General features: G+C 41.9%; 1 protein-coding gene across 1 annotated transcript; it reads left to right on the forward strand.

The window, feature by feature from the left end:
• Positions 1-691: 691 nt before the first annotated feature.
• On the forward strand, positions 692-27,442 carry LOC121580777 (solute carrier family 25 member 36-A-like). The gene is made up of 7 exons (XM_041895806.2): positions 692-1,131; positions 11,134-11,295; positions 14,872-14,949; positions 19,534-19,634; positions 25,293-25,359; positions 25,689-25,981; positions 26,355-27,442. Exons 1-7 carry the CDS (start codon positions 1,091-1,093, stop codon positions 26,546-26,548), a joined length of 936 nt encoding a protein of 311 aa, XP_041751740.1. The 5' UTR covers positions 692-1,090; the 3' UTR covers positions 26,549-27,442.
• Positions 27,443-27,811: the final 369 nt, after the last annotated feature.

A 27,811-nucleotide genomic window follows, 5' to 3' on the forward strand; every position in this document is an offset into this window, starting at 1 on the left:
TCCAATCAGGTCAACCTTTACCTGTTTATTTGAATTCTAGCTTGAGTGGAATGTCCCTTTAATTGTCAACTGACTGCTTGCAAGCCTTGCTTAGCTGATTGCACACATCTGTGGTCTCCTGTGTCAAGCGCTTCAGTTTCTTTACATGGAGAATGGTGTTCAGTGTGTGAAGGTTACTGCTGGTATGTCATGTAATTTTTAATAAAAAACTATTATGATATAACCATTTCTGTCTCATCAGTGTGAGAGGGCAAAGGTCAGCTATATCACAATTGGTGATCAGAAGAGGCCCTAATGGTCAATATTACTGATGGTTCCGTTTTCTATCTACTCATTGACTAATATAGCTAAATCTATCATATATATGACAACTTTATGCATATGACAGAATATGACAACTTTATGCATTAATGCAATGTGCATGACATGTTAATAGGTTCATCAGCAAAGCATTTTGAATAGTCAAATATGACCACCAGCCATATCCTCATAACCAATACTGTTTAAAAAAAAGTTAATGAGTTATTTATTCCTGTAAGGCCTAAATTGCCCTGTTTATGGCCCTTAGCTGATTGATCACGGAGTGATCATGTGAAAGATGCGTGATCGGGCGGAGACAAAGTGACGTACTTAAGCTAACTGGCCAATAGCCGGCTCTGTTTTGCATCTTATTTTACAGCAAATACTATGATCTATCCTCCCTCATTGCAGCGATGAACATATAATAAATGCAAGCGAGGGTGACTGTAGCAAATACCGATTGATTGAACTGATAATACATCGACAATGTTCATTTAGAATTCCTCTTGTTTTGTAGTTTAACGTCATAGGAATTCAAATAAGGTCTGTCCGTTCAAAGGGGCCTGCGCGAAGCAGAGAAGGGTTTGTGTAACGTTAGTTGATTAGCTAACGTTAGCAGTCTTACGTTAGGCAACGGCAATCAATCACAGTTTTACTGATTTTATAATCAACGTCGCTGATAAATCGAAGTGCGCATATCGTCATCGGGGTGGTAGACCGTTCGCCATCCAACCAAGTCTTCCTCATTGACGTAGTCCGAAGAGTGTGCTGGTTCGGAGAATGCTAAAGAATGAGTCAAAGGGATACCTTGGTTCATTTGTTTGCCGGAGGGTGAGTTATTTGTTACGAATAATGTTAACTAGTTAACATGACATGACCTGACTGTCTTTTACAGAGTCAAAATAAGCTTTAATGACCATCTTGGAGAAAACAATACATTTTCCCTGGCGCGCGGGCATGTAACATTAGCAGCTGTCACTACCGGTGCCATCCTCAGCAGCTAGTTAACTAATTAGCTCTGTCTTGCAGCATCAAGGTAGGCTACCACGGTTTAGCTAGCCACTAGTTTATCACACACCGCATTATTAAATTCGACAAACAGGTTGATATTAGTATACATCACACTCCACAGGGTTCGTGGTTTGGCCGACGACAGAAGAGTATGCTCGTGAATGAAGTCCACGACAGTGACGCACGAGCCTTTGTTTTCCTCGAGCAGCGGTTGACCGAGTAGTTATAGTTATATCGCCGAATATCATGGTCTGATGACATTTCTTGACATATTTTTAGTGCATTGGCATAACCGACAAACCTTATAAAACACACCATTGAAAGATGGAGAATATGTCTTGGCCTATGCAATGCATCCTCTATCAACCACTATTTCCCCGTATCAACCACTATAACCTACAGCAATATCTACCATATTTGCCTTCAAGGTTTTCCATAGACTGGATAAAAAGGTCAGGTCAAAACACAGGTTTGGATTCAATATAGCTAGACACATCCATATATTTGACACTCACAGGATCGGCTTGGTATGCATGTCAGTGGAAATATTGAGTAAGTGTTCACTGTTCACACAGGCCTCCCAGTGTTAATTTCAAGTGTCAATGTAGCTACCTTACTTTTAGAAAAAACACTAAAAGAAAGTCTGTTGCGACTTTGACCACACTACTTAAGTGTCTGTTTCCGTTCCTGTAGTGTACATCATTGGCGTCATCTGTGTGTCAATGTGATACTGAAGTGATGTTCTACCTTAGCTACATTGTAGACCTTCACATTCAATACATCTAGCTGACAATGGGGAAATTGGAAGGGTTAAAGGGCACCTGTGTGTAGCCTAGATTGCTGTAGTGACTTGTTTTTTTTGTGTTGAATCAATGTCCGACTGCTCCAAGTAAGTTGAGATTGTAGATTTGACCAATATGCTTAGGGTAATTCTCACAATAGGACAAAATATGCCTACTTGTCATGGAACTCAAATTCTAGTACAGTTTTGGCTTAGGATAGCCTAACACTAGATGGCCTGTTTTGTATGCCAGTCTTTTGTACCTCCGAGAAAGGCAAGATGATTGATTCAGTTGCAGTGCCAGCATATTTTTCCTCCTTTTAGCTTTTTTTCCCCTTTTGTCTTGTTTTCCATCAGACTCTCCTTTCAACCTCTGGGCAAATGTAAAAAAAATTTAACAAGTAAGGCCCATCTTGCCAAACCAGATTTTATTTAATTGAATTCTGAAAACTTCAATGTTAGGGCCACATTGTGACAGTTACGTCAGCAAGAACCAAATAATGATGGCTAATCCCCTTGATGTTCCTCACAACAGGGCTCAAGGCCTGTCTTATTTCTTCTCAGTGTCTGTTGGTTGTATACATACATACACAGGCGCAGGCAGCAACCTGGAACAGCCCCCTGAATCTGGGCCGAAGGTCACTCTTGCCTGTATTTGGTTTGGTCTTTTGAAAGGCAGCAGCGGTAAATGGGCTCAATCCCAATACACCCCTTAGCCCTCCCCCTCGTTTTCGAGTGTCCCTTGGTGGGGGAGTGACCCTCAAACGGAGCTACTAGTGTTAGGGAGAGAAATAACCCTAGGGAATGGGACATCACTACATCACTCGCACACAGCAGAAGCCGCCAAAGGATTGCCTGACGTCTCAAAATGTATTTTTCAGTTTCTCTATGTTCGCTACAGACTTCAGTCTAAGACTGCCATTGTTGAAGTTGTTTGAGGTGATGTCAAAATGAGGGGTGTTGTACAAAGTCATCAGCGATTGGATCATCTCTAACCAATCAGAGTATCAAAGCCAATGACACTTTTTCAAAACGCCGCTTTACCCATGTGTGTTCTGGCTTTGGCCCAACCCATCGGTGTCTAATGTTTGCTGGAGCAAGGAGTTTGGGTAGCCAGGCAAGCCAAAGGATAGCCTACCACGTAATTAATTGATGACAAGCCTTGTGTTTTTCACAATGCCTGTACTGGAGGCCATAATAGCGTTCCTTATGTTTCTCATACAACAAATACAGACATACCATATAAACAACAAATGAGAACTGCAAAACAGAATGACAATAGTTCCTCAACGTAGCTATTTGGAAAATCTTTCCAGCTCACTCCCTTTTAATTACCACTCAGCATGAAAGGGGGAAAAATGGTCATGCTCTGATCCGGTGGAAACGTCATAAAATAGGCCTAGCTGATTACTTCTTATCCCTTGGCAAATAGCATACAGCAGTGTGTCTGTCAGGAGCTCACTGGCCCAGAATATTTTATACAATGATGCAAGTTTGCTAGCACATGCTTCACACAAGACCAAGTTAATACAATAGTTGATACAATGTTTCAACTGCCTTGCAGACAGGCCATGCATAGCCAATGTGATTTATAGGATAATTACTTTTATCAGGATATTTTCAACCTGCGGGCTGCAATGTTTTTATTTGTTGGCTTTATGTAGGCTAGTTTTACATATTGGCAGAAGTTACTTTTAGATTTGTATAATTTTCATTTAGATAGAATTTTGAGAGATGAAGACTTTTATTCTAAATGAAATTAAACTGTTCCACAAAAATGTGCATATGAAAATCCGAACCGGCACGCAGATCAGTAGACATGGTACGATAACCTGGTACTCCAAATGGGAAAAGGTTGCCAACCAATGGTGTAGCCTATTACCGGCAACTTCGGCAGTGGGAGGAGGGTCAGGAAAGTGTTTTTCCCTTCTGGTTAGGCTATACTGATCTCTGCCGCCCTCTTTAGTCATTTGTCTTCATTTTTTATTGCAGTGCTTAAAGCATCAGACAAGCTCAGTAGCCTACATATAGTTGATTTTATTCAAACAGGGTGTGTCTATATATGGGAAAATACACGTTTTAAAATGTCGATTAGTCGAAAGAACAGACCACTCTTGGTCGACTAAGATTATTTTTTTTGTTGGGGACAGCCCTTCAATTCAAAGAAAGCTATGGATGCAAGGACTGGCATCCGTGATATCAAAATGATAGTTTTAACCATGTTTTGAAGCTATATAGTGTTTGTTTACATTTACTTTGTTTACAAACATTGGAGTAAAAACAGCTTGTATTTTGGGATCTGATGAGGTACAACAGTTGAACTATTAAGTTCATGAGTCATTTATAAGTTATGTTCTTCAAGAATCAATGGGTACATTTAATTTATAAGTCCAAAAATGGATGTAACAACTGCTGTTTGCCCCTTTATCTGTAAATTTTTTTGTATGATTCGTTATGAAGTTAAATTACTTACATTTGCTGCCATCTTAGTATTTTTTTAAGCCTTCTTTCCTGAAGCAACTCTTCAGCCTTGGGTCGCAGAGCTTCATGGGAGTTTTGGGAACCACTCGAAATGATGTCTGCATCTCTATTTGCTTCATGTGGAGGGCCAACTTTTAGAGGGCTGAAAAGGTACTACGCCTCGCTCAAAGTTGACATTTTACTCATTTAGCAGACGCTCTTATCCAGAGCGACTTACAGGAGCAATTAGGGTTAAGTGCCGTGCTTGAGGGCACATTGACAGGTTTTTTTCCAGCGACCTTTTGGTTACTGGCCCAACGCTCTTAACAGCTAGGATACCTTCTGCCCAGTTGAATTGGGATACCACTCCGACTCGATGGGCGCTCGCAGGATCATGCAAAACTGAGGGGGGAGGGGTAAGGGGGGGGAAGTTTACATTAAACTATAATATTTATTACGTAAAACGTGTCTGTAAAAAAATGTCATTTAAAAAACGTTTTCTTTCACCCAATGAGGGGTGTTGTACAAAGTAATCAGCGATTGGATCATCTCTAACCAATCAGAGTATCAAAGCCAATGACACATTTTCATAACACCGCTTTACCCATGTGTGTTCTGGCTTTGGCCCAACCCATTGGTTTCCCCCATTATGCATCATCTAGAGGAGTAGTCCTTAGATGCGCACAAGTTAATTACATTTCTTCACTTACAGTTGAAGTCGGAAGTTTACATACACATTAGCCAAATTAATTTAAACTCAGTTTTTCACAATTCCTGACATTTAATCCTAATAAAAATTCCCTGTCTTAGGTCAGTTAGGATCACCACTTTATTTTAAGAATGTGAAATGTCAGAATAATAGTAGCGCAAATGATTTTTCAGCTTTTATTTCTTTCATCACATTCCCAGTGGGTCAGAAGTTTACATACACTCAATTAGTATTTGGTAGCATTGCCTTTAAATTGTTTAACTTGTGTCAAACGTTTTGGGTAGCCTTCCACAAGCTTCCCACAGTAAGTTGGGTGAATTTTGGCCCATTCCTCCTGACAGAGCTGGTGTAACTGAGTCAGGTTTGTAGGACTCCTTGCTCGCACACGCTTTTTCAGTTCTGCCCACAAATATTCTATAGGATTGTGGTCAGGGCTTTGTGATGGCCACGCCAATACCTTGACTTTGTTGTCCTTAAGCCATTTTGCCACAACTGTGGAAGTATACTTGGGGTCATTGTCCATTTGGAAGACCCATTTGCGACCAAGCTTTAACTTCCTGACTGATGTCTTGAGATGTTGCTTCAATATATCCACATAATTTTCCTTCCTCATGATGCCATCTATTTTGTGAAGTGCACCAGTCCCTCCGGCAGCAAAGCACCCCCACAGCATGATGCTGCCACCCCCGTGCTTCACGATTGGGATGGTGTTCTTCGGCTTGCAAGCGTCCCCTTTTTTCCTCCAAACATAACGATGGTCATTATGGCCAAACAGTTATATTTTTGTTTCATCAGACCAGAGGACATTTCTCCAAAAAGTACGATCTTTGTCCCCATGTGCAGTTTTTTTATGGCAGTTTTGGAGCAGTGGCTTCTTCCTTGCTGAGCGGCCTTTCAGGTTATGTCGATATAGGACTCGTTTTACTGTGGATATAGATACTTTTGTACCTGTTTCCTCCAGCATCTTCACAAGGTCCTTTGCTGCTGTTCTGGGATTGATTTGCACTTTTCGCACCAAAGTACGTTCATCTCTAGGAGACAGAACGCATCTCCTTCCTGAGCGGTATGACAGCTGCGTGGTCCCATGGTGTTTATACTTGCGTACAGATGAACGCGGTACCTTCAGGCGTTTGGAAATTGCTCCCAAGGATGAACCAGACTTGTGAAGGTCTACAATTCTTTTTCTGAGGTCTTGGCTGATTTCTTTTGATTTTCCCATGATGTCAAGCAAAGAGGCACTGAGTTTGAAGGTAGGCCTTGAAATACATCCACAGGTACACCTCCAATTGACTCAGATGATGTCAATTAGCCTATCAGAAGCTTCTAAAGCCATGACATTTTCTGGAATTTTCCAAGCTGTTTAAAGGCACAGTCAACTTAGTGTATGTGAACTTCTGACCCACTGGAATTGTGATACAGTGAAATAATCTGTCTGTAAACAATTGTTGGAAAAATTACTTGTGTCATGCACAAAGTAGATGTCCGAACCGACTTGCCAAAACAATAGTTTGTTAACAAGAAATGTGTGGAGTGGTTGAAAAATGGGTTTTAATGACTCCAACCTAAGTGTATGTAAACTTCAGAATGAGTGTTATTCTCAAACACCCCCTTTACGACACTTGATCTTCTCATTACCGAAATGACTACAAATCTCAAATTGGCAAAAACTTAGAGGACCATTACCTTACCAACATGGAGGCATGAATGGGCTTTAGTGATTGGGTCAATTGTTTGCTGACTCGTAATGGCTGTCTCCTATTACTTGCATATTGAGCTAAGGGCCTCTTATTACGAAACACATCTCATTACCGCATCCTTTTTGGTAAAGAGAACCTTAATTTTGGTAATGATGATGATAATAAGCTGTTTCTAATGTATAGTGAATGGGTGTGCTGTGCTGGTAACTTTAATTATTTACTAGGACCACTGCTTACACCTATTGTATGGAGTTTTTGTAAAACATCATTGGCTTAAGTAGGGGTTGTCAAGAAATATGGGTGTATAAACCCCATTTACAGTGGGTATCATAAGTATTCACCTCCCTTGATTTTTTTCACATTTTGTTGTTACAAAGTGGGATTGAAATGGCTATAATTGTGACTTTTTGTCATTCATTTACACACTAGGCTACTCCATAATGTCAAAGTGAAAAGAAAGTTCTACAAATTTAATACAAATGAACTCTAATATAGTCTGCATAAGTATTCACATCCTTTGTTTAGGCAAGTCTAAATTAGTTCAAGAGTAAAATGTGGCTTATTAATTTAATCACATACGTTACATGGACTCACTCTGTGAAATAGAGATTGACATGAGTTGAATGACTAACCTATCCTCTGTCCCCCATACATTAATCTGTAAGGTCCCTCAGTCATGTATTGAAGCACAGATTCAACTACAAAGACCAGGGAGCTTTTCGAAAGCCTAATAAAGAAGGGCAGTGAATTGGTAGATGGGGGGGAAATGATAACAAATCGGACATTGAATATCTCTTTCGGCATGGTCAAGCGGTGGATGATGTATTAAACCACCAGACACAACAAAGAAAAACCTGCTTATATTTGTATTCTCATTTAGGTCCTTATTGTAGAGTAACTATAAATGTTGTTGATCCATCCTCAGTTATCTCCCATCACAGCCATTGAACTCTGCAGATGTTTTAAAATCACCAATGACCTCATGGTGACATCCCAGAGCAGTTTCCTTCCTGTCCTGCAGCTCAGAAGACTATCTTTGTTGTCTGGGTAGATTGACCATGCCGAAAGAGATATTCAATGTCCGATTTGTTATCGTTTCCCCATCTACCAAATCACTGCCCTTCTTTATTAGGCTTTCCACCAGACACTGGGAGACAAATTCACCTTTCAGCAGGACAATAACCTATAACACAAAGCTAAATCTATACTGGAGTTCATTACCAAGAAGAAGGTGAATGTTCCTGAGTGGCCAAGTTAGTTTTAACTTAAATCTGCTTGAAAATGACCCCCTAACACCTTGACAGAGCTTGAAGAATAATGGGCAAATATTTCACAATCCACGTGTGCAAAGCTCTTAGAGACTAACCCAAGAAGACTAAGATGTAATTACTGCCAAATGTGTTTCTAACATGTATTGACTCGGGTGAATACTTATCTAATCTATTTTTAAGGTATATTAGTGTTATATTAAGACATTTTAGTCCCCCCCCCCACAGAAAATTACAATTGAATCCAAATGTGAAGAAATCCATGGGGGGTGAATACCCACTAATTTACTTCAAGGGATACTTTGGCAATTAGGCCTTTTTACAGTGCATTTGGAAAGTATTCAGACCCCTTGACTTTTTCCACATTTTCCACATCCTTATTCTAAAATTGATTAAATAGTTTTTTCCTCATCAATCTACACACAATACCCCATAATGACAAAGCAAAAACAGGTTTTTATACATTTTTGCAAATGTATAAAAAATAAACAGATCACATTTCCGTAAGTATTTGGCAGCGTTTACAGTCTCGAGTCTTCTTGGGTATGACGCTACAAGCTTGGCACACCTGTATTTGGGAAGTTTCTCCCATTCTTCTCTGCAGATCCTCTCAAGCTCTGTCAGGTTGGATAGGGGGCGTCGCTGCACAGCTATTTTCAGGTCTCTCCAGAGATGTTCGATCGGGTTCAAGTCCAGGCTATGGCTGGGCCACTGAAGGCATTCAGAGACTTGTCCCGAAGCCACTCCTACATTGTCTTGGCTGTGTGCTTAGGGTCGTTGTCCTGTTGGAAGGTGAACCTTCGCCCCAGTCTGAAGTCCTGAGCGCTCTGGAGCAGGTTTTCATCAAAGAGCTCTCTGTACTTTGCTAAGTTCATCTTTCCCTCGATCCTGACTAGTCTCCCAGTCCCTGCCGCTGAAAAACATCCTCACAGCATGATGCTGCCACCACCATGTTTCACTATAGGGATGGTGCCAGGTTTCCTTCAGACGTGACGCTTGGCATTCAGGCCAAAGAGTTCAGTCTTGGTTTTATTAGACCAGAGAATCTTGTTTCTCATGGTCTGAGAGTCCTTTAGGTGCCTTTTGGCAAACTCCAAGCGGGCCGTCATGTGCCTTTTACTGAGGAGTGGCTTCTGTCTGGCCACTCTACCATAAAAGCCTGATTGGTGGAGTGCTGCAGAGATGGTTGTCCTTCTGGAAGGTTCTTCCATTTCCACAGAGGAACTCTGGAGCTCTGTCAGTGACCATCGGGTTCTTGGTCACCTCCCTGACCAAGGCCCATCTCCCCTGATTGCTCAGTTTGGCCTGGCGGCCAGCTCTAGGAAGAGTCTTGGTGGTTCCAAACTTCTTCCATTTAAGAATGAGGGAGGCCACTGTGTTCTTGGGGACCTTCAATGCTGCAGAAATCTTTTGGTACCCTTCCCCAGATCTGTGCCTCGACACAATCCTGTCTCGGAGCTCGGAGCTCTACGGACAATTCCTTATACCTCATGGCTTGGTTTTTGCTCTGACATGCACTGTCAACTGTGGGACCTTGTATAGACAGGTGTGTGCCTTTCCAAATCATGTCCAATCAATTGAATTTACCACAGGTGGACTCCCAAGTTGTAGAAGCATCTCAAGGATGAACAATGGAAACGGGATGCACCTGAGCTCAATTTCGAGTCTCATCGCAAAGGGTCTGAATACTTATGTAAATAAGGTATTTCTGTTTATTTTTAATAAATTAGCAAAAATGTCTTAACCTGTTTTTGCTTTGTCATTATGGGGTATTGTGTGTAGATTGAGGAAAACAATTAATTAAATTTTTAGAGTAAGGCTGTAACTCAACAAAATGTGGAAAAAGTGAAGGGGTCTGAATACTTAACGAATGCATTGTATCTATTTCCCCAGAGTTGGATGAACTCGTGGATATCATTTGTATGTCTCTGTGTCCATTATGAAGGAATTTCGAGGTAGTTTCGCAAGCCAATGTTAACTAATGTTAGCCCAATGGCTGGAAGTCTATGGGTATCTACTATCATGCTAGCAGGACCCGGCAGTGTTTTTCTAGCTTCTGTGTTGTCTGAAAATCGCCCGTGTTACATTTGCCCCGTTTTACTTTTGTCCCGGCTCTCTGCTACTTATTTGCATTGTAATTGATTTGTTTCATTTCATACTTATTTTATCTATTTTGTATTTGGTAGCCTATTCAAATGTGGATTATACTTTTTTATAGCTTTATTGTTTTGCATGCTATTCGATAGTCAAAAAGGCATAAGTTTGATAGGCCTGTTCGTTTTTATAAATAAATAAAAACCCTAATGTGATTTTTGGTTGGCTTTTACATAAATGCACCGTTTTATAATAGCTTTTCAAAATAAAGTTGTTTGTGAGACAACTCCGACACATCATTCATTAATCTTTTATTCCCGCTTATCAAAAGTACTGCTCTGGGAGCTTATGTAGGCTAATGCCCGTTGCGCTATTCAAGGATATGAATAACCACTTCGACAATTTTTTTTTATGTTAGTTGATAAGTTTAACTTGTACAAGTAAACGTTTACTGCAACTTTTATTGACGGTAGCCTAGTGTAGGCCAATATTATTTATTGGCTCTTTGATTTGGAAGGAGGGATTTTCCGACGGCACACACTTTTGTTTTTTCCTAAAGCTTTGGTCAGGTGGACGGCAGAAACTTCCCATTTGATTATTCTCTTAGAATTTTTGCGTTGGTAATTGTGGTAAAATGCATGTCGTCTGCTCAATAAACATAATTATGAAATGGATAAATACAGATCCTAATCTTAGTGATCCGAGAGCAATTATGGTGTTTCTTGTTATTGTAAGAAGAAAAACACCCTTCTGTACTCTTTGGCTATTCTGAGCTGCTTGTCTTCCTCCTCTCTCTCGCTCTCTCTCGTCTAGGTGTGGGGGAACAGTGGGCGCTGTTCTGACTTGTCCGCTGGAAGTGGTAAAGACCAGACTGCAGTCTTCTCATGTCACCTACATCTCTGAGGTGCAGCTCAGCACCGTCAATGGGGCCAGTGTGGCCCGCATGGCCCCTCCGGGACCCCTCCACTGCCTCAAGTAAGTTCATCACACAGGGGTCACAGAGAATAGCCTACATATTACATTGTGTTTGGACAGGGTTCGTTGGGTCACCGTTTCAGGAAGACTAGAAGTTTCTTGCCATGTTTCACTCAAGGCCACCTACAGTATCTCACATGCCCTTTGACACAATTACCTAACACCCAATGACTCAAAGATGAGTTACTGTAAACGGGAGTGTTATCAGACAGAAACGTCTTATGACTTGACCGCTTCATGACCATTTAAAAAGGACGTATTTTTATCGTCCTCTAAGGTTAATGAAAGAGTTTACTCTTCCCCCTTAGAAAAAAAGGAACGCAAGCTAGGACAGTCATATCCTGGCTTCCTGTTTGTCATACTATGTTATGACTGAGTCTTGCTTTAGCTAAGGTCTGGGAATCGTGCTTTGCATTTCAGCATTTTGATTGCATCAATATGGGTCTCCCATACATATTGAACCACATAGCGAGAATCTATCATTTCAGATTGGGGATGTAGCCTAGCTTTCATCATCGCTGACAAGGCAGAAATAACCCTTAACATATTGGACAAGTACAAGTTGTTCTATAGCATACTTAAATCTGCCTCACTCACTTGTAAAAATAGAATGAGAACAGGGGGAGAGGCTTACTGTGGTTCTGTTTTGGTTTGCTGTGGAACTGCCCATGTTAGTCTCGTAGAGGGCAACTTTCCCCTTTGCCTTAGTTTTTTTTTTTTTACAAACATTTAGTCTATATACCACTCCATATTGCTAAGGGAAAACATTAACCCCTTAATCTTCTCCTTTCATATTGCTCTGTAAAAGCTCTCCACTGACCGGACTAGAATAGAGACTGAAATACATAGAGAGGACAAGGAAATAGACACGTTGTTCTCTGAGGCTGTTATTGTAATGTGGACAGTGGCACAGCGAATGAATGTCCCTCATATCAACAGCTGTTTACATGCCCTCACCTTAAACATTTTCCACACCACAGGGCCAGGAGGCAGAACCAGTTTCATAACGGGCATAGTAAAGGGAGCATACAGCTAGGGCTGGCACAGTAAATGTATAATCGTGTAACCAACGATTATGGATAAAGACGTCATAAACATTTTAATAACTGTTTTAATACAAAAATATATTTTCAAGTCGACAAACTACCCAAAAGCAGTAAAGTAAAAGTAAGCCTGGTTCACATCTAAGAGCTGATTTTATAAGGCAAGAGGAGACATGACTATCCAGTTGTAGAATGTTGTGTTGTGGAACAAACAGCTGACTGAAGACAGCCAGACATGCAGTCGAGTCTGTTTCCAGGGTAACATGGACTCTTTACAACGTGATGAAATTGTTGCTCCTTGTTTTAGCAAGGTGTTGTGGCAAACAAGTATATATACACACGGCGTGGCTTAACGTGACCATGCCCCCGAGTAGGGTACAGCCGTAGGATACTCCTGTTACTCCCATGTTAAATTGCCTACTTTACACATAAACCGACAACAGCTGTAATTTTATTAGATTTTTGATCATTCAATGTGATATGCTTGGTTGGTCATTTTTAACATACTTCCATGTCGTCTTAATCAACAAACTACATCATACCTAAAAACACTAATTCTAAACGTAAAAATGACTGTCGCACGGAATGTACATCATGATTATCAGCCAACTAACTTTCTTCAACTAGCTAACTAACCCTGCTTTTAAGATGCCGAAAAGCTGTTGCGTACTATTTTGTTGGCGAAAAGACCACCAAATTAAGTTTCATCAACTGCCCAAGGACCAGGTTAGACAAACATGGTTTCAGGCTATTACTCCACGATGATGATGATTTGGCTCCGGTTACTCGGTACATTTGTGTGTTTGAAGCACTTCATCACTGGTAAGTCGCTAACACTTGTTTGTATCTATGTTTATTGCATGAAGTTAGCTTGTAGTAAAGACTAGTGAGCTGTAGCCGTCCAAATAACAGCTATAATATTCTTATGCATTTGGATATTTATGCAAACCTGGAGATTGAACCAAGTAGGTGTAGGTATTTGCTATTCGACCTATTTTTTTATATATATATATTTTTATAACGATGACCGTGGTCATTTGGCTGACAAATAACCGTCATCCAAAATGACGTGACTGTCACAGCCCTACATCCAGTTTGAGGGGTAATACCTAATACCCTGGGTCATAGACCTTATCGTTGTATGGGCATATAACATTCTTCAAAAGGTCTGTTCAACAAATCTTGACCATCCAACCAAACTGACTCTCTTTAAACATAATTAGGTGCCTCAAATGCCACTTTTCAGTTAATATAGGACGCTTAAATTCATGTAGCCATGCATCATCGAAAGCCTCATCACCATCAAATCCACTTAATTCATTAGATATAAAGATTGCCCTTCCAGTGAAATATCGATAGAAAGATTGTTTATTTAATTTTTACGGAAAGTTTACATCAGTCTTTGGCAGGAGGCTTCGTTCCGTTGGATCACAGCTCTGCTGCAGTGTTCCTGGGCCTGCTCCTCTCCCCTTTTCCCATCAGTCAACCTCCATGCTTCTGCCCTGGAAGCACTAACTGAAACCCAACACCACCACTAAGCAGCACAGGGAGAAGAAAAGAACCTGCAGAAGTGGGTCACCAGCGAATGCAGCGCAGGCCAAATCCCATTTTAGAACAGAGTAGTTCTGTATGAGCAGTACTGACTGCGTAGTTGACTGAATTCGCAGTTGTATCTAGAGGCCTTAATCCTTGAATTGAAGCTTAGCACACTCACTGCTTTGAATATCTCCATGAATTAGGTTAATGGTGGAATAACCTTGGGTGACACTAAACAGCATGAACCCCATCAGCCATTATCATGTTACATAGAGCAGCTCCTTGCACTGCTGACCTTATAATTTACATTTTAGTCATTTAGCAGACACTCTTATCCAGAGTGACTTACAGGAGCAAGGGTTAAGTGCCTTGCTCAAGGGCACAACGACAGATTTTTCACCTAGTCTGCTAGGGGATTTGAACCAGGGACCTTTCGGTTTTTGGCCCAACGCTCTTAACCGCTAGGCTTCCTGCCGCCCTAATAATGTCATGCTGTCGTCATTCGAGGCCTGCTGTCTTATCTGGGGCTAACTGGTTGGCAGGCCGCCTAACCCTAGCTGACTGAGACAGATCGTTGTATGTGAATAGACACCTGCTGGAATGCGGTTTTAACCAATCACCATTCAGGATTAGAACCACCAGCTGTATAAAAACTGTCACATGACTCGTCACATACACAAATGCTGAAAAGCATAATCTAATGTAATACATCATTAGCTAGCGATATTGATCTGTTTTGACACTTTTGGTTCCTTCCATCCATTTTGCAATAACACACAGTATCAGGAAATTGACCATAAATACATCTGTTTATTACTGTATTAGTCACAAATGGACAATTTTAGGCAACGGCCGATGTGCTATGGTCATGGCAGGCTGATTATCCACATTGGCACTAGCCCACTATCTTGATAGCCATCTTTTCTTATGTTTCAGCATATCAATACTCAATGCTTAGCGCTATGCTAGTTAATCATACACCCCTCTCCCTCTACAGGTTGATACTGGAGAAGGAGGGACCCCGCTCGCTGTTCAGAGGCCTGGGGCCCAACCTGGTGGGTGTGGCTCCTTCCAGGTATGATCTCACTTCCTGTGCAATAATTTTTCCTGTTGTGGCTTCTGCTTGCATTTTCTTGACTTTCTGTGTAGGCTACTTCATGGAGTTTTTTTTTCTTTTTCTGGCGACTTCAGATTTAAAGGGGGGTTGCTAGGAAACCTAGATAATTTATTTGTATTTGGTTTTCCATTATTTGACCTTGGTGAGACCTCTGTTTCAAAATTCCTTTTTGTAACCACATCGGAGGATGACACAATTACCACCATTTTACGTTATGGTTCAACTATTCTGGATCAGAACATAATCTTCTTCCGGGGGGAACCCCCCCCCCAATGAATTTCTGCAGATGAATTGCCAGTAAAATTCCACTCCCTCCCTGTCCTCATCTTCCATCTCCACCGTTGAATTATTCATACTCCCTAGTGGTAGAACCCAGACTGAAATGACTGTTAGTCCTATTATGCAACAGCAGCCTCCTGGTCCAGTCTGTTAATCACAGTCACTGTGGGCAGAGCAGCGGCCGTGTTTCTGTCTAAGGCTGTGCATTTGTGTAGAGTCTGTGACAGGGTTTCCGTTAGTAAAATATGGCGCCGAACAACATGACTGGGAAGATTTAAATTTACCGGCCATTTGAGAAATTTACTGGAAATATTTAAATTTACCGGCCATATGCATTCGGAGCATAACCCATTAGGGCGTCCACCCACGGTGCTCAGAATGACAAATCACATTTAGATTATGATAATGCATCTTAACAGAACATGCAACTCATGTAATGAAGCAGCCAATAAAACTACATTTTTCAAACATTTGCCAAAAAGGTAATTTAACAGCGCACCTGGGAAAACACGATTCAAACAGTGCACCTGCAGCGGTTCCAAATATTCCGGGTAGCCATTTTGATTAGCTGCTCAGCAGTCTTATGGCTTGGGGGAAGAAGCTGCTAAGAAGCCTTTTGGACCTAGACTTGGCGCTCCGGTACCGCTTGCCGTGTGGAAGCAGAGAGAACAGTCTGACTAGGGTGGCTGGAGTCTTTGGCAATTTTTAGGGCCTTCCTCTGACACCGCCTGGTATAGATGGTCCTGGATGGCAGGAAGCTTGGCCCCAGTGATGTACTGGGCCGTATGCACTACCCTCTGTAGTGTCTTGCGGTCGGAAGCCGAGCAGTTGCCATACCAGGCAGTGATGTAACCAGTCAGGATGCTCTCGATGGTGCAGCTGTATAACTTTTTGAGGATCTGAGGACCCATGCCAAATGTTTTCAGTCTCCTGAGGGGGAATAGGCTTTGTCGTGCCCTCTTCACGATTGTCTTGGTGTGTTTTGACCATGATAGTTTGTTAGTGATGTGGACACCAAGGAACTTGAAGCTCTCAACCTGCTCTACTACAGCCCTGTCGATGAGAATGGGGACGTGCTCGGCCCTCCTTTTCCTGTAGTCCACAATCATTTCCGTTGTCTTGATCACGTTGAGGGAGAGGTTGTTGTCCTGGCACCACACTGCTAGGTCTTGGACCTCCTCCCTATAGGCTCTTCAGTAAGGCCATTCTACTGCCAATGTTTGTCTATGGAGATTGCATGGCTGTGTGCCTGATTTTTATACACCTGTCAGCAATGGGTGTGGCTGAAATAGCTCTTAACGACTTTCCTATACCGATTTTTAAATTGCGTACCTGCTCCACAGTAAGCTGCTCTATCTGCACTAAGTGGTGAAGTAATTTAATGTTGCTCTAAATGAAATTATTTTTTAAATAGGAACAAAAAGGAACGATATAAAGCAGTACTTTTTGGGGGTTAGAACTGGTTGATAAATGTATTTTGCTGGTTGGAACACCAGAATGGAATGAAAAAAGCGAGGTGGGGGGAGTCAGGGGAGAGCTAGGTGGACGTGGTTAGCGACTGGGAGAGGAAGGCCGGGAGAGGGGGGTCAGGAGAGACCGGGAAGTAGAGGTGCGGAAGGAGAGCGAGGTAGACTGGGAGAGCGAGATAGATGGGTAGAGCGAGGTAGACTGGGAGAACGGCAGGGAGGGAGAGAGGGTAAGGAGAGGGACTGACCTGAGCGCACACTGCCATAAAAAATACTGCGGAGGAAAGAGAGGGAGAGAATAATCAATCATCCTTCATTACTCCTACAGGGTTCCGTTCCTCAATACTCTCCTCAATGCTACACTGGAACAGAGCAAAAACACCAATGCCATTTCCCAATAACCCCTGCCAGCGACTAGACGCTCACCAGGCTTTACTTACATTAACACAGCAAGGAACCTTATCTAACCAGACAGAGAAGTGACTAACACTGCTGCTGTGTGCCCTGGCTGATTGGTCTCCCCCTTGGCCTTGGCAGTGGGCTGCAGAGTGCTGCCGAGCTGAGCATATTGTCTGCCATTAGAGCATGGTTGGCTGGGCAGTAAGCTGTTCAGCTACAGCACACTTGGCACAGCACACACTCGGCATCACAAGCTTTAGATGAGTCCGCGTCACCATCACTGAGATCGGCCTTCACATCACACACACACATGCGTGAATATGCACCCAATCTCACATCTGCATACACACACGTACATGCACAGTGTACACAATCTCACTCTCTCACAAACATACACTTGTACACTAAAGGCAGGGTGAGCGAACCGGGTCATTGGGTTTTAATCCCCACAGCGGAAATGTTTACTTGAGTAATCCTCTGTGATTTGAGTTTAGTAGAGAGCGTAAGAGTTCCAAGGGAGATTAATCTCCAGCTAAAGCAGGGCATGTGATTTGGGTACCTGGTTGGCATGCGCGTGTAGAGACACACAGACACACGCACTACGCAGGAACATGCCTAATGGGCCATTTTTTTTTAAGCATGTAGAAAGTCTACACCCTCTTGAGCTTTTTTCGAATATTGTTGCGTTATAAAGTGGGATTGAAAAATATTTAATTTTAATTTCTTGTAATTGATCTACACAAAATACACCATAATGTCAAAGTCAAAAGAAAATTCTACAGATTTTTACAAATTAATAAAATGTAATAACTAAAATATAGTCGTTGCATAAGTATTCACCTTTGTTTAGGCAAGCCTAAATTAGTTCAGAAGTAAAATTTGGCTTAACAAATCACAGAAGTTTTATATGGACTCACTCTGTGTGAAATAATAGGAGTTTACATGATTTTTGAATGACTAACCTTTCCTCTGTCCCCCATACATACATCTGTAAGGTTCCTCAGTCAAGTATTGAATTTCAAGCACAGATTCAACTACAAACACCACAAAGCTTTTTGAAAGCCTCATAAAGAACGGCAGTGATTGGTAGATGGGTAACAATAATAAATCAAACATTGAATAGATCTTGAAGCATGGTTAAGTTAATAATGATGCTGGGGATGTATTAAACCACCCAGACACATCAAAGATGCAGTCGTCCTTCTGAGTGAGCTGCAGGACAGGAAGGAAACTGCTTAGGGATGTCACCAAGAGACCATTGTTGATTTTTAAAACCGCTACAGAGGTCCATGGCTGTGAATGGGAGAACTGAGGATGGATCAACAACATTGTAGTGACTCCACAATAATGACCTAAATGACAGAGTGAAAAGAATAATACAACTATACAGAATACAAATATTGAAAAACATGCAACAAGGCACTAAAGTAATACTGCAAAAAAAAAACACTGCAAAGGAATACACTTTTTGGCCTAAATGCAAACAAAGCCTTATGTTTGGGGAAAATCCTGCCTCCTTATTTTCAAGCATGGTGGTGGCTGCATCATGGTATGGGTATGCTTGACATTGGCAAAGACTGGGGAGTTTTTCAGGAGGAAAAGAAATGGGATGGAGCTAAACACAGGCTAAATCCTAGAGGAAAACCTGCTTCAGTCTGCTTTCCACCACTGGGAGAGAAATTCACCTTTCAGCAGGTCAATAACCTACAACACAAAGCCAAATCTACACTGGAGTTGCTTACCAAGAAGACCGTGAATGTTCCTGATTGGCCAAGTTACAGTTTTGACTTAAATCTGCTTGAATCTATGGGAAGACTTGAAAGTTGCTGTCTAGCGATCCCCAACACCTTCTTTTGAAAAGAATAATGGGCAAATATTGCACACTCCAGGTGTGCAAAGCTCTTATGAGACCTACCCAAGAAGACTCTCAGCTGTAATCGCTGCCAAAGGTGTTTCTAATATGTATTGAATCGGGGGTGAATACTTATGTAATCAAGGTATATTGGTGTTTTTATTTTTCATTAATCTTTTAAAAAATATTTTCCTTCCACTTAGACATTACAGGGTATTTTGTGTAGATCGACAATTCAAACCATTTTTATCCCACTCTGTAACACAAATGTGAAGAAATCCGTGACACACAAACTACCCAAATGAATGCAACAGGAGTTCCAGGCCATTTACTGTGTCAATTCGGACAGAGGGGACGCTGCCTGTCATTTATACTCTGCAGTTTTGCCCCAATCTCACAAGAACTAAACATATTTTTTGTTTGACATATTGGTATCGACCATCATGACCCCAAAAAATATAGTTTTTAACGGTAAAGGCCCAGAGTTCCGATATGGATTGATTCACTGTATTCTTAGCTCCCATCCATTCCCTCCTGTATCCACAGAGCTATCTACTTTGCATCCTACTCCACTGCCAAAGAGAAGCTGAATGGCGTGTTTGAACCCGACTCCACGCAGGTCCATATGGTGTCTGCAGGCCTAGCAGGTAACAGTCCTTCCAGAAACTCCTCCTCTGCTGTCTATAACCTGCTTGTCAGTGCAGTTTTTACTGGTTGTTGCTGCATTCAAAGTTGACTTGTTTAGACAATTTCCAGCTACTTATTTTATTTTGACTGATTACATAGAAAATTGGATATATTAAGTATTTATTTTAAGATATTTTGTTTTTGTTTAAAGAAACAGGCCATATTTTTATTTGATTAAATGTTTTTTCTTTTTTTTGTACATTTTTATGTTGTGTTATGGGGTGGATGGGGTTTCCTATTCATTTGAAGATAATTCAATGTTTTATAAACATTGCTCTAGTCTATATCCAGCTATGTGCTAGACATTCCCACTATATGGGTTACCTTGTGGACATTTCCGAGTGTTTTTGAATATCAACCACAGATGGTTTGCCCGAAAGCACAATTGAAGACTTTCAGGATCAGTCTCTTGACAACTATAAGCTATAGTGAAAGTGAAGAGGTTAAGGCTTATTCTTCCCTTCAATATTGTAGTTCTTAAGTTGGATGCGAAGATAAACATTTTTATTGTTCTCTCAGTTAAAGCACTTAGTAAGAAAATACATAGTGTGAAAAGGACAACGCACACAGTTAACACTTCGTGTCAGTTGCATTTTGTACTTCCTCCACTCATATATTGAACTGCTCAAGAGATTTCACACGGCGAATAGACCCACTGACCCACATTACTGCCTCTCTTTGTCCTACAATTATATACAGCCAACTTGGCAGAGGCCCAACACTTTACTACATACCACTACTTACCGCTAGCTGCCTGTTCCAGCAATAAAATAAATAACATCCTCAAAGTTTGAATTGTGCTTTCCATCCCACCCCCACTTCCCCCAGTTTTTTCTCTTTTGAGGCTCTTCGACTCTCGAAGGACCCTAAATTGTGTTAACGTACCAGTTTGTTGCTAAACAGTGAGTTTGGCCCTTCAAGCGCTGTCTATGCTGTGTGTGTACAGTAGTAAAGGCCCCAGGGCGCTAACATGTCAGGGCCCTCACTGCGGGAGGTCCCCCCCCGCCTCGCGGCGACACACCAGCCGGACGTTGTTGGGCGGACGCCTCAGGTAGCACCCCATTTCCTTTCACTGGTATGACCATGATGCTAATGATGATGCTATTGATGCTAATAATGATGATGCTGGTATAGGTCACTAGCTGGTTTGCAGCTCTTTCATCTCCTATTACTTCTACGTGATTGCACAGTCTTGATACACTGCCCCCCTTCCCCCTTTGACCAGCCTGTTTACTCCCTCACCCACCCCCACTAAAGGTACATGAACAACACGCACTTTGATTTTTCCTTAGTCAGCATATGAAGAGAAATGCTAACCTTGTCACTATTAGAGGTTTGAGGGACCTTAATTTGTTTAATCCATTCATCATTTACTCTTGAACCGCTAACACTGCAGATGTAGTTTATTTAAGTTTAGTGTTTAGTTTATACGTCTGCCCTCGTCTTTGACAAAAGAGGCCCACATAAGCTTACCACTGTGCCCTAGATATCACTCACGTAACATACGCATGTGTGTCTATATACAGCATTTAGTTCCAGACACTGGAAAATTCCAATCGTATTATGACACTCCCTAACTTATTTGACACCTCTGAATCCTTTCCCTCAGTTACACATACAGATGTAGAATAATTAGACCAAAGATGCTTTTTAGTCAAATTTAATTTAGTGCCAGTTCTCCAAGTACAACTTACAGAAACATGCTTACTGACTTTTTTGTACCATCTGACACACTATAATATCATATTTTTCAATTACAGACGTAGAATGAATAGACCATTTATATAGACCACGTACACAGAGTATACAAAACATTAAGAACACCTGCTCTTTCAATGACAGACTGACCAGGTGAATCCAGGTGTGAAGGCTATGATCCCTTATTGATGTCACTTGTTAAATCCACTTCAATCAGTATAGATGAAGGGGAGGAGACAGGTTAAAGAAGGATTTTTAAGCCTTGAGACAATTGAGACATGGATTGTGTATGTGTGCAATTCAGAGGGTAACTGGGAAGACAAAAGAGTTAAGTGCGCACCGGTTTCAGTGTGTCAAGAACTGCAACGCTGCTGGGTTTTTCATGCTCAACAGTTTCCCGTGTGTATCAAGAATGGTCCACCACCCAAAGGACATCCAGCCAACGTGACACAACTGTGGGACGCATTGGAGTCAACATGGGCTGTGGAATGCTTTCGACATCTTGTAGAGTCCATGCCCCGATGAATTGAGGCTGTTCTGAGGGCAAAAGGGGGGAGTGCAACTCAATATTAGGAAGGTGTTCCTAATGTTTGGTATACTCAGTGTAGATTCATAAATCATACCCACTGCTGGCCTATAATCATGCCCATTTTTGCAGTCATTCAACTCCCCGAACCCTCTCTCTATAGGAGTTATGTGGAGCTAAGAACTGGTCTCCAGCTGCTTATCTGAAGCATTTTTCTTAGTAAATGTAGGTCTTACTCGTTGGGAAAAGTGGAGCACTGTAACACATGCCGATAGAGGGAGCGAGTTGGCACACATACTAAAGCCTTGTCTTGAGTTCAACACAACCACAGTTGGCTCAGGGCCTAGTGTGTCTATTTCTTCCCACAGACCTCCTGTATAGACTAGCTAGTTCATGTGGTTAATTTACACTGCAGGGATATTTGCTGAATCAGGTCCCCCTTACTATGTCAAGAGCCTTAAACTAGGTTGTGGACTTTGACAGCCTCGAGGACAATATGTGACCCTCTTTGTGCAGACAGATATCACCTTAATCATATATTTTAATAGAGGGCCCCATTCAGCCTAAAGCACACTGCATTATAGCAGATGATTGTACTGCTGTATTGTAATAACACTGGAACTAGGTCACACCATTGAATTAGTTTAGATATGAAACATAGGGGCCAAGCATGAAATGGCTGACTGACACTCCAGTATTACATTTAATTTGGGGGAAAATGTCTATGTATTTGCGACATCTGGCCTCCACACAGTCCTTTGCCCAACATAAAAATTACATGAATACATACAACTTTTAGAAAGAAGTTGTTCAGACGATCAGAAACCGATGGGTGGGATTGTTGAATTGGGGTATCACAACACTTTATCAGAGATAAATAAATCAGAGCATCCAAGCTCGTCGTTTCTAGACTTTAAAAGTCTGCTTGACAAGGTTAGCATTTCAACCCTCTCTTACACTATTTTACCTTTTTTATTTCAGTGTTGACTTTGTCCCTCATTTTATTTGACCCCATTGCTACTGTTTAGAATCAATAAAAGTGACTATGGTAATGATGCAATGGTTCACAATGATTGGCACCTGTAGCATCAGCTAAGAACATTGTTTAAATATATTATTATTGTGTACCACATGTTTATTTGTTTTGTGCTGCACATAATTTGATTATACCAGTGGGGTGATGTTCCATTGATGACAGACTTGCATTTTCTTTAAATTTTTCTTCCCTTACCAAGAGCAACATACAGTACCTGACACAACGTAGAGGAGGGAAATGACAGGAGACGGGGGGGTAAGGTCAAAGGGTCGAGGGTTAGAGTGGGGAGGAAGAGATGGTGACCCCTTTTCTCCTCTCCCACCTTTTAGTAGTTGGTTTAAAAAAGGGTGGGTAAAAATGTGGGAGTGTGTAGGATTATCTTATGTTTATTTATAAAAAGGGAGATATGGGTCGGCTTAGGGGGATCTTATCCATTTATATCAGATTGGGGGGGGGTTGATACTTGTCCTCCTATTTTACCTGTTAAAGAAATACAGTGATTGGGTAGGATCGGTAGGTTTCCTCTCCCGTCTATGTAAATAAAAGGAGTTTGTGGGTGGGTTGGTTGACTGCTGCCTGTGTGTGACTGGTCATTTTAGGGCTTTACTGTAGCTTTCACCCCTGCGTGAGGGGGGAGAGCCCCCGCCACCTCAGCCCCCATATCTGCAGGCTTCTAGCTGCAGCTGTGAGGCGGAGTAGCTTTGCCCCTACTCTGTGAGTACACGCCATAGACGCTATCTCCTTCTAATTCTTCTTCTTCGACAGACTTGTCATCCTCTTCACGCAGTCTCCTTAGGACTGTGTCCCTTGATACAGTAGAAGCTCTAGTCGTGGGTACAGTACTGTCCCCTGGTTTCTTGTTTAGAGAAAATGCTATGTAGTGATGTAAATGTATGTTGATGTTCCAATGGCCATGTTTTAAATTATGTTCTTGTTTGGAGGTTTAGTATTTCGACCACATCGGTACAGAGCACAAGTTATGTGCCGGATTACTGTCTGTCTTTTAAAAATGCACATTATTATCACACTAGAATTACCTGCACCTTACACATTTGTTGTATACCTTGTAATGTGTATGACATGACACTCCTTTGTGAACTAACATACTGACTTGATGCATTGTCAGGGGACTCATTGGTCTCTCTGATTTTTAAAAACTATTTCAAACCCAAATTTAGTATAAGCAACTTATTAATAACACTATTAAAATAGTAAATGTTTTGGTATGGCATTTATAAATATACTCCAAGTTTCCCTGGGAAATAACATTCGCAATCCTCCACTCAGCGATATTCCGTTTCACTTATTCCGCTTTGGTCCTCATGAATAATTCAAGAAAGCCAGACTCCATTTAGTTTCCTCATGGCAGCCAATGAGGCCTTCAGCTGAGGCTCACACCATGACGTCGTTCATACAATCATTTGCTCTTAAGATGTAAGCCTACTGTAGGGCTGAGCTCTCCCCATCTGGGAGCTAGCTACTATTGTTCAAATTAAATGTACTATATATATATATATATATCTCATGCACTCTTAATCGGAGTGAAGTATAATGATGATCATTGAGGGGGCTGAACAATATCATAGCACTATGCTATATCGTATAATTCTGTAGTGCCTTCAGTGTACATGAGATTCAGGCCCACCTTGTTTATAAACACTAAGGAATAGTATTTATAGTAATTATAGGCTATATCTTGGTTCTATTTATTGCAACTTGTAAATATGATTATGAATAATGTTAGCTACTTGGACTATCTTTAAGCTGAGTTTTTGCCTGTGCTGTAATAACCTTGAGGAATCTAATCAGTCCATATAATGCCATTCCTGTGAAGGACAGTCTGCCCTTAACAAAGGTAATAAAGTTTTTTTTAAATGATCATCTCTGGCCTGATACTGGAGCACCAGCGATAAGGAAAGGTTTTACGAGATTGCCAATACTTAAATAAAAGGCTCATAAACACAGCTTAAAGATGTCAACAAAGCTTTCACACACTGCTGCCAGTTGAATGAAAGTAGCTTTGTTTAGAGTGCACTGGGGTTGTATTTCACAAAACGCAGGATTGATAGATTGGCCAGCACTCAGTTCTAACCCTTACTTTTCTAGTTCATAAAGCTAGCTGAAGTTGAATGTCGTTGGGTTACTACTGCGAGTATTGAGTCTGTAATATCCTTCCCTATATTCAAGTTTTTCTTCCTTTATCCTCCAGGGAATACAGAGTTGTTAGATGGCTGGCTAACTCATTGGTGGTGCTTTGTGAAATACCCCCCCCCCAGTATATATCTATGTCCTTGGATAGGCTGAGTCCTTCACACATCATCACTCCCCCTGTCTGAACCTCTGAACTCTTCTTCCCAGGATTCACTGCTATCACGGCGACCAATCCCATCTGGTTGATCAAGACCCGGTTGCAGCTAGATGCCAGGTAAGCACTGAGGAGGGAGGCTGTATCTAGGCCACATACCGTAGAAGTCATGGATTCCCCAAAGTCAGACTGCAGACGATTTAAATTCCCTAAGCTTTTAATGTTAATCCACAGCTGTTTCGTATTTTGTTGCTTCTCTAAATACAGTATGTTATGCTTATTGTACTAGTTTCATATTGTTTTGATTCATTGTACTAAGGGAAAGGATGTTATTCTGAGTACTAATAGAGCATAATACGTTATTGGATGTTGCGAATCCCTTTTAACATGTTACTTACTTGCCAAATGTATCCCGTTAGCTATATGACCCCCACGTGTTTTTACCACAGGAACCGTGGTGAGAGGCGCATGAATGCGTTTGAGTGCGTGCGGCGGGTCTACCAGACGGAGGGCTGGCGGGGCTTCTATCGGGGTATGTCTGCCTCGTATGCCGGCATCTCCGAGACGGTTATCCATTTTGTCATCTATGAGAGCATCAAGCGCAAGCTGATGGAGTCCAAGGCCCAGGCCAGCATGGATCAGGACGAGGACGAGTCGGTGAGGGATGCCTCAGACTTTGTGGGCATGATGCTGGCTGCCGCCACCTCCAAGACCTGTGCCACCTCTATCGCCTACCCCCACGGTATACACGATATATCAGCCATATGGTTATCGGTTGAAATGATATCAGTATCGCCAATAATATATATATTTTTAAACCGAATCATCAGGGTTAATAAGTCACTCAGTTCTCTCCTCACCCTCTTCTCTCCTTTCCCCCCCTCTTCTTCCCTTTACTCCCCCGCTCTCCTCTCTTCTTCCTCTCTTCTCACCCCCCCTCTTCCCTTTAACCCATCTCTCCTCTCCCTCTTTTCTCTCCTCTCCCTCTTTCTCTCCTCTCCCTCTTTTCTCTCCCTTCTCTCTACTCCTCCCCTCTTCTCACCCCCCTCTTCTTCCCTTAACCCCGCTCTTCTCTCCTCTCCCTCTCTTCTCCCTCTGCTCCCCTCCCTTTGTAGAGGTGATCCGCACCCGGCTACGAGAGGAGGGCAGCAAGTACCGCTCCTTCTTCCAGACATTACTGACAGTACCTAAGGAGGAGGGCTACCGTGCCCTGTACCGTGGTCTCACCACCCATCTGGTCCGCCAGATCCCCAACACTGCCATCATGATGTCCACCTACGAGATGGTGGTCTACCTGCTACAACGCTAGCCCCTCCCCTTCCTGTCTGGAGAGGAAGTGACTGACTTGGTTGGGGATATCTAAGATGGAGACCAAAGGAAAACCGATATGGACCAGAACAGGAGCCCCCCTCCCCCCCTCCCCCTCCCAACCAACAACCCCACCCCCTAAGCCTACAGGTCTCTCCTCAAGGGGGCTCTATGGTCTGGGGACAGAGAAAGGATGGGGTGGGAGGAGGAAAGAGGGACTGAGAGAGACAGTTGGGTCAGTCTTTTATAGAGCCTGTCAAACAGGAGATGTCTCTGACGGAAATCATGTTGTGGCCTTTAGAGTTTTTTAAGTTTGTCGCTGTCTCTTTGTAGAATGAAACCAATCTGCTTTAGCCTGTATCGGAGATGACAATCTGAAAGGGGAATGCTTGAAAACAATCTATCAAAAACAGGTGTCATAATAACATTATGAACATTACAGAAAATATGTTGAACTAAATTCTGCAGTAGATAGATTTGATTAGGTTAGCGCTTTTTCACTAGGATTTAGCATGTAAACTAATGTTTGAAACAAGCTTTGCATGCTCTGTTTCAGTAACTTGAACCCAGGTTTGGTGGATATGGAATGTCGGAAAAAGGGGGGAGGTGGTTATGGAATGTCGGAAAAAGGGGGGATGTGGTTATGGAATGTCGGAAAAGGGGGGAGGTGGGGGTTTCTTTATTTTCAACTTGCAATTTTTTTCCCAGATCAATTTCTCAAGCAAGAATTTTGCTAGGACTGTTGGAGTGGGGAGGGGAAAACTAGCTGCTATTGGAAGAGAGGTTTGGAACTTTTTCTTATTCGTCTATTAACTCAAAGCTCCATCCCACCAAAACAGTCTGAAATTTCAGTTGGTCTTTTCAAACAGCTCTTATACTAAAAGGGCATTATCATTTTTACAACTTCACAGTATTATTCCAACCTCAAAGTGTGGAAATGTATATAAAACACAGGAAAATCATGTTTTTGCCTGCACTGGGCCTTTTAAGATCATGTAACTGTCAAAAGAAAAGGAAATGCCAACAAAGTGTCTTAATAGGGCATTGGGCCACTACGAGCTACCAGAACAGCTTCAATGCGCCTTGGCATAGATTTAACAAATGTCTGGAACTCTACTGGAGGGATGCGACACCATTCTCTTATGAGAAATTCCATAATTTTGTGTTTTGTTGGTGGTGGAAAACGCTGTCTCAGGCGTGCGTCGCTCCAGAATCTTCCATAAGTGTTCAATTGGGTTGAGATCTGGTGACTAAACCCTCTATG

This window comes from Coregonus clupeaformis, chromosome 14 (assembly GCF_020615455.1).
Source record: "Coregonus clupeaformis isolate EN_2021a chromosome 14, ASM2061545v1, whole genome shotgun sequence".
NCBI classification, from domain to species: domain Eukaryota; kingdom Metazoa; phylum Chordata; class Actinopteri; order Salmoniformes; family Salmonidae; genus Coregonus; species Coregonus clupeaformis.

Bases quoted from the DNA above. Each gene is read 5' to 3' on its own strand.
- LOC121580777 (XM_041895806.2), top strand. From the start codon at position 1,091: ATGAGTCAAAGGGATACCTTGGTTCATTTGTTTGCCGGAGG. The intron at 14,950-19,533 runs GTATGATCTCAC...CTGTATCCACAG, and splicing joins GTGGGTGTGGCTCCTTCCAG to AGCTATCTACTTTGCATCCT. The intron at 25,982-26,354 runs GTATACACGATA...CTCCCTTTGTAG, and splicing joins CTCTATCGCCTACCCCCACG to AGGTGATCCGCACCCGGCTA.